This window comes from Orbicella franksi, chromosome 2 (assembly GCF_964199315.1).
Source record: "Orbicella franksi chromosome 2, jaOrbFran1.1, whole genome shotgun sequence".
Lineage (NCBI taxonomy): Eukaryota > Metazoa > Cnidaria > Anthozoa > Scleractinia > Merulinidae > Orbicella > Orbicella franksi.
The window spans coordinates 21,969,535-21,977,623 of record NC_138146.1 but is presented as its reverse complement, the minus strand read 5'-3'; the positions used below and the strand labels follow the sequence as shown (position 1 = coordinate 21,977,623).

General features: G+C 39.9%; 1 protein-coding gene across 1 annotated transcript in view; it reads left to right on the top strand.

The window, feature by feature from the left end:
• LOC145478662 (neuropeptide Y receptor type 2-like) overlaps window positions 1-7,218 on the top strand; it is an 8,249-nt gene extending 1,031 nt beyond the window's left edge. The window contains exon 2 of the mRNA XM_081456757.1: window positions 4,684-7,218. Coding sequence (XP_081312883.1) covers window positions 4,929-6,113 — 1,185 coding nt within the window. The 5' untranslated portion in view covers window positions 4,684-4,928 and the 3' untranslated portion in view covers window positions 6,114-7,218. The remainder of the gene's footprint in view (window positions 1-4,683) is intronic.
• The last annotated feature ends 871 nt before the right edge of the window (window positions 7,219-8,089 follow it).

Below are 8,089 nucleotides of genomic sequence, written 5' to 3'. Positions count from 1 at the left end.
TTTTCAATTTTGCTTTAAGTAAACCAGTTCTCTTCGCTCGTATTGTGTGAACTTATTCAGCTGCAACGATGAGAGGCAACACAATTGTAAAAGAACATTTGACTAATTTGAGGAGGAAAACGCTTTCAAACGCAACTAATCGACGACAAATAGTTCGCAGTTCTATGGCGCTTGGCGATTGATTTACATCAGTGTCGATACCACTGCCACGATGAGAATCATCCCTAAGTTACATAATATCAAATTCAGTATTTTTATTCACTACGTCGCAGCAATGGGTCACTTATAGCTTAAGTTGACAGATCACGCTTTTGTTGTAACAAAGTTAGTAATTTCAAATGAGCTGTCTTTCAAAACGTATATTTATTACTCTCATAAATATGGCAGACGTGACCTGCAAAATAAACTTAATATAACCCAGCTTTAAGCGTGCCTACTTGTTGAACAAATACACAGAATCACAGTAAATTACCAGCTTGCTCTTTTTTCGCGCGTGGTCGTATCCAGTTGTATATTTACAGAAAGAACCGGTACGTGCATTGAGGCCGAGAACATCTGAGCTAATCATGTACAATGACCACCTTACTATTTCGCCTTACACTACGATTCGACAGCTGGCCACGTAAACGTTAAGAATAGCGTTTTCTATTTGGTCCCTTGCTATTGGATTCACAGGTGCATCAGTATTACTACTTTAGAAATACCAAGTGAAATTTCTCTCTTTCTGGGTGTGATATCTTGCGGTATCGCCTGTTCAGTAAAACTTACCATGCATTTACATATTTTCAAAGCACTTTTCAGGATATAACAGTCAAGTTTTAAACGTCGGAGATATTGTTTTCTCCAAGCTTTTATTTTGTATGGCTATCTTCGCAGGAGGATATATATTGGTTTTAAGTTTCGCCTAGCTATAAAATCTACCTGTGATTAGACGTTCTGAACATGTAATATAGATATTACCACCTTGGAAATTCATTAACAATCATTATATATAACTAAATACTTGTCGATTGTTTATGTGTTCGTAAAAGCGACTTTAAATTTTTCCTTTGCTCTCGTTGAGTTTCGACAGTATAAATTTTTTTTAAAAAATTCTCACGATTTGGGTAAAATTTACAAAATGCTCCTAAAATTTTAACCCCTGCATACAAAAGCATATGCGTCTGTTACATGTTAATAGAATTTCTATGAATTGGATCCTCTTTTGTCTTATCCTTAGGAAAGAATATATTCACAATTGACTAATTTTTAGGATATACACAGTAATTTTGTTTTCCTGTATACGTATTTTCATTAAACAAAAGGAAATTGAGGACGGTCATAAAATTATTAAAACTACTTGATCAGTCAGAAGTTTCCCAACCTGCTATCTCGATCGCCACGCACTGAAAAAGGCGTAAAGAAGAAATATTGACCACACATCACGTACTCAGAGAAACGCACCACGCATGACGGATCACGTAACGATTGGTCTATCCCACGTGATTTTCGCAATTTTGTTAACGTATGTTGTGCTCGCGGTAAGTGTCGTGATTGGAGAAAGTTCGAGGACTGCCTTTTATTTCCGATATCCTAATCGTCCTCAGTCTAATATAAAAAACTTCGTCTTTCACTAAGACCAAAGTTGTGCTACTATAAAAGCGTGCAGTGAACGGGAAATTTCAAATCAAGGTAAGAAGTTTAAACTTGTAACGCGAGCAATAACGAACTTTGAGATTGCAACTCTGCTGAAAGCGGAAAGAAACCACCGAAAATTCGGAACTGGAAAGAAAAAAGATCAGATTGCAAAAACCTTAAAGAGTGAACTGTACTGATCGCAACACTGGACTGAAGCAGTATTTTCAGTCACATCAATAAGTTTAACTAACAGAACGGCACGTAATCGTGCGTACTACGCAAAAAGAAACACGACATGAAATTACAGGTACAGATTAATGGACATTCCGTAAACAAGTTGATATCCCTTCCATCGGTATCCAAGCTTTCAGATTAGCGATTTGAAGCGAACAACACAGCGACACCGAGTATAGCGCCGATTAAAAGCAATTAAAAAAGTGAATTAATTTACTCCAAAATCTCGAAATGTTGAATCTTAAGCTATCTTGTTTGTCTATCGCTGTCAGAGCTATCATGGTTTGTAATTGTAAAGACAGTGTGCTCAGTTGAAAATAGAAATTGAACACCGCCGTTCTCGTTGTTCAGGTTCTCCATAAAACGTAGAATTTCGTAATTTCACGTTGTTGTTTTGCAATCGCAAGGGCCTGCAGGCGTTATCGAGTGTAGGGTTGTCTGAAATGACCGAGTTAACAAGTGTTGAATGAATATGTATAAGCAGTGAGTTTAGCAAAGTTATCGTGCGGCTCATTAAACCTTTTGTTTAGCAAAGTTACTTTTCGTTTGGGTTGTGGTACCAGTATCAAATGAGAAATATATACAAGCAAGGAAAGACAAGAAAACGTCTGTTTTTGCGCCCGATGCATACAACTTCTGCACTCACAACCTCAAGACCTCAAGCACTTTACATAGCCCTGTAACTTCAAATCAATTATGCGCGGCCGGAGTATTTTACATCAATTCGCAATGGCGAAATTATAAACGACATTTACCAAAAGGAACAATAGCAAGTGAAACTCACCAGTCAACTACTACAAAAAATCCTCGCTACTGTAGAAGGTCGTAGAAGAAAGCAAGGGGGGAGGAGGAGTAAGGAGAGGGGGCAGGGAGGCTCCGCAGCCACTCCTTTCTTCTGTCACTTTTAGCTATGATGTTTTGGTGACGAATGTCCCTTAAAAGCAGGAAATGGAAGCTCGCAGAACTAAAAGTCACAAATATTCTCTGAGGGCATACCTCCACACTCTACGTTGCTTTGTCGAAAGGATGCGCCCTCACCCAGACGGCTACGGCCCCCCTTTTCTGAAATTCGCGAAACTTAATCCAGTTGAGTTTGTTTAGGATAGAACTTTTGTAATTGTAGAACGCTAACTTGAATGTAAAAATTTTCTCTTACTGATATTACATTTTGGTTTAGGTCATGTTTTTGTATGGTGCTATAATTTCTGATTTTTGACTGTTTTCAAGCAGCCTGAAATTTCATACAAAGGCCGTTTACACAGGCGGTTGATTTATTTAGAAATCTCTGGCAGACCCTTTATGACACTGGCAAAACCAGTTGGTTTCTTGGCAGCGTTAAGTTTTCCAGGATATACGACTTCTGCAACTGAAATTTTGTTGTCTCTGGCCCTGACATGAGAAAACAGAAGCTCCAGATCTTTGACGCACAATGGAAAGAGACAGAACACAGTATATCGTAAAATTGAAGAAAGGTTTCGGAGTCTACCTTTCAATATCCTGTAATTTAGTAACAAGAAGGGAAATACTTCTTGAGTTAAACATCGCCGGATTGTGACGTGTGTTTGAAGTACATAGCAAAAAAAAATTGTTAAAACACTACATTGTGTTGTCGGGTTATGAAATATAGAGCACACGCTTTAACTGAAATTAAACACGTGCAGCATGAAAGGTGTTTCATCGTGTTCCTAAACTAATCGAGCTGACTTGAATACAGAATTCTGATTGGTTAATAGCATCATCAATAATAAATGAATTTGAGAATGCTGATCATGTTCCAAATCCCGGAGGCCCTCGCTGGGGAAATTTGTTTTCTACTCGAGCCGCAGAAAGCTGTTTGAACCTCTGTTCACCGACGGTCTTGAGTACAATTTAGACGCTGCATCTCTATGGATCTGAAACGTTTAAAACACGCTAAGTGGCTAGGTAAATTAATTTGCTCTGGTTTAGAGGTTTAGAGTATAAGTATAAATGAAATACCATGATTGACTCGCTGCCGGGGTAAGTGAGGCTTATGAGTTTTATTTCTATCTGAAATCTATGTAATATCAGATACAATCTCTGCACTGAGAAACCTTAAAGAAGTTGTTTTCATCTTCTTCTATCCTTTGAAAAGAGGACGTTGAAACTTCTGAAACCTCAACAAAAAATAATCCTCAAACTACTCAGCGGTATAGGGATTTTTCACCAGACATAGAGTTAACAATTTCGGATTGCCATATATATCTTTTTTAATTTGATCGATTGCCATATACCATAAAGTGACCCAAGGGGTCGATAGCTTTCCTGTTAACGCGAACCGTGTCCTTAGTTGAAATGTTTTCTTAGAGTCGCGTGAGACTAACCAAATTTTCTTTTTTTTTTTGGCGTTGTACCATTTAACATACAAGCCACGCATAAATGTTAAAATAGAATCTTTTCGACACTACGTAAATTAATCCACAACCTTAGTTTCATTCAAACAAAGCAAACATCTCACATTTGCTACATCGGCTCTTTGACTTGTTGTACATAGAAACATTGACAGCGGGGACAACAAACTATCCAGCTGGTTGAGGCTAGTCTGTCAGTGTTCAACTGTGTTTATCGTATTTCTTCATGTGCAGTTTGTTTGGAAGAATATGGCTGTGTATAAATAATATTCCCTTGGGGTCACCTGTTTTTCATTTTATCAAAGTGCTACCGGCTTTAAAAAATCGGTTGACACCTTGACGTTGGGTCAATAGCGACTTAAGTCTGGAAGCTTGTAACCCTCCTCGTGCACGAAAGCCCATATGGCGACTCTTTCAAACCGTACAGTCTTGTAGAGATTCAAACAATCTTTACGTTTTGCAGGTTAAGCCCAGTTGAAAAGGAGTAAGGCGGAGACAACACAAGTTCTAGTTATTCAGTGATTGGAGGTTTGGTTGGATCAAATAAAAAGGAGAGAGATTAACGAAAGACAAATGTAAACCCAATTCAAAGGATTGCAATGACACTGCGGAACAACAAGCCTTTTGTACGGTGAAAACCAAATTAGAACCCACATGCTGAAAATAATGATAAAACAAAGTACGCGGAAACTGGAACAAACTTAACTGATGGCGTCCTTTCAGGTTGACAACGTAAACACTTCAAGGAATGCAAGTCAGCGGATGAACAGCTCCAACGACACGGACTCAACAAACACGAAACTGTCGATGGAACTCTTAACAGTGATTCAAATCACTTGCTATTCTGTTATTATCGTCATTGGTACCATTGGAAACTTGATGCTGATCATTAACTTTGCTCTCAAGCGCAGCCGCAAAACTAGCCAGTATTTTATTTTAAATCTCGCAGCGGTCGATCTGTTGACTTGCACGCTAAGTATACCGTTTGACATCACTCTACTCGTGCTAGGCGGTTGGCCGTTTGGTCGGGTGATGTGCAGGCTCGTTTATCCTTTACAAACAGTTTTTATGGCCGTTTCTGTGTCAACATTGTTGTGCATGGCGTTGGAGCGCCACCGTGCTATACTCTACCCGCTCAAGCCCAAGATGACCGGCACAGTTATAAAACTGGTAATATTTCTCGTTTGGGCAATAAGTGGTGGATTAGTATCGCCGTATGCTGTTGCGCTTAAGATGAAAGACGGCGAGTGCGTGGAGAATTGGCCTGGTAACGATCCAAGGTACCCAGAAGCCTTCACTCTATGCGTGTTCCTGATTCTCTATTTGAGCCCACTCTGCGTCATCACAGCGGCCTACGCTCGTGTGGGGGTAAGACTTCGTGCCAACAGTCTCAAGGCGGAGCTACTTGTTGGAACTAGTAGAGATAAGAACCGATTGTCTAAGTCCCGTACGCGTCGAAATATTCGAATTGTTAAGTTTTTTGTCTTGGCCGTGGTCGCTTTTGCCGTGTGTTTATTGCCTTTCCAGGTCATGTGGATGTGGAGTGACTTCGGAAATGGTCAGAACTGGAAACATTTCAACACATTACTCACTTTCGCTAACGTAATGGTTTATGCCAATAGCGCTGTCAACCCTTATATATTCGGCGCTCTTGGTCGCAGATACAGTTTTTGCAGGTGCCTTCACCGGCCACGAAAGCAGACACCACGTCATTTCAAACGTGGCACTTTTCCGTTTTGTGGCTTCTGCACGAAGACGAAGAAGAACTCTTCAGTAAACCAAAATTTGGTATCTCCTGCAGGCAGCACATCAAACCGAAGGACAAGTCCAATAGAGAAAGGAAACCGCCATAAAGAAAAACAAGTTAACATTCAGTTAGAATCAATGGTTTAAAGTCTGAGGGACAAAACGAAATTACTTTCCACATTCACAAGAGGTTGATCTGCATGAAGTAGATAGAGACACTGATGGCGGTAAGAAAACTCGAGCCGTCGGCGAGTTTTTCTTCAGTTTTAAACTGATCTCAGTTAACCAACGTGTCTTGTGACCCAGATAGTACAATACAAGACTCTCTTCTTTGTCAGTCTTATGCTAGGACTCGATTTTATGAGGCGCAAACAATTATACATTCCATGTTTTATCTCAGGGTGCGTTCCTTTGGGGTGATCTGGATCAGGATCAGTGATCCGAGATCACTTAGATCATGGTACATCAAAGGAACCGATGAATCAGTGACCAGAGAAGATTCTTCGATTCCTTTGATGCCCCATGATCTGAGTGATCTGATCCAGATCACCCCAAAGGCACGCACCCATTGATAAGATGATGTGATACTCTGATAAACAAATTTTCACCCAATCAGAGAACGCACACAGTAGATATATTTACCAATCAAACGAAAGACCAGAGATTCGTACTAAACAGTCTTAACTCTTAATTTATTAATTACAAATTAATGTTGTCACTAGAAAGGCGTAAACTGATTAATAGACCTCTTTGACTGAGAAAAAAAAAAACGTTTTTTTTATGCAGAACGTTTGTAATAAGATTCATAACACGTTGACAAGTTATCTAACTCACGACCACCTTTCCCAACTTATACCCGCTGCACTGTGGAGGCGCGATGGCCTTATGGTTAGTGTACTCGCCTCCCGATCGAGCGATCCGGATTCGAGCCTTGGTCAGGGACATCGCGTTGTGTTCTTAGGCAAGACACTTTATTCCCACAGTGGCTCTCTCAACCCAGGGGTATAAATGGGCACCGGCTAATTTAATGCTGGGGGTAACCCTGCAATGGATCCGATCCAGGGGGGAGTAGAAATACTCCTAGTCGCTTTATGCTTCAGAAACCGGAGATAAGCGCCGACCTTTACATTTTTACCCGCTGTTCTATCTTTTGTCAAATAGGTAATGGTATGCAGTGAATGCAAGCTATACGAATGATGTCTGAAAATTCTTTGAATATACTGGATTTTCAAATATCGCCAGATAACTTTGCCTGTTCTCTGCCAATCACAATGACGTAATTGTCTCAGTCATATGATAAATATAGACTACGAGTAGTCCCTCTGTCGCTTAGTCCGTCGAGCGTGACGCGAAAGGAAACCGCGAGAAAAAATGGCCGCGCGAAATCCGGGAAGCGAGGAGGATTTCGCGCGGCCATTTTTTCTCGCGGGTTTCTTTCGCGTCACGTTCGACGGACTAAGCGACAGAGGGACTACTCGTGGTCTAGATAAATGAAACAACTGAGTTACGTTTCTTAATGTTAGTTACAGATGCGCCAGTTGTTTTTCTGATTATATATATTAGAATTTACCTTAAAATACAGTGGAACCCCGCCTTACGTTCAACTCGTTATTACGGCCACTTTTTTTTGTCCCGGCGAATCGCCCATACATTTTCTTATCAAAAAGAAACCATTAACGCAGCCACCCCGTTAATACGGCCAACGGTCACATTTTGAAATCCCAACTTCCTTTATAATTTTGCACCGTTCATGCTGCCTTTCTAACCAGTTATGTTCATTTTTCCATTGTTAATATTGTATGAACTGATTGAAGATTCAATTTTTGTTAAATTATATCTGCATTCCAGATGCTTATCAACAAACAGATGTTTAGAAGTACAATTGCAATATATCTGTTAAGAAATTGTGATAACAGGTTCCCGGGTCGCTCAACGAACTAAAACTAATATATCTACGTTGGATTTCTATATTTTGTGATAGCGAAAGCAAATAGGTAAAACATACTAACTTATCTGATTTTCTCTCCTCACAAATAACTCAGTTTAAACCAGTCATGAAATTTGACTCTACCCCGTTAATAACGTATTAATGGGGTTCTACTGTAAACTGCTGTGAATTTATT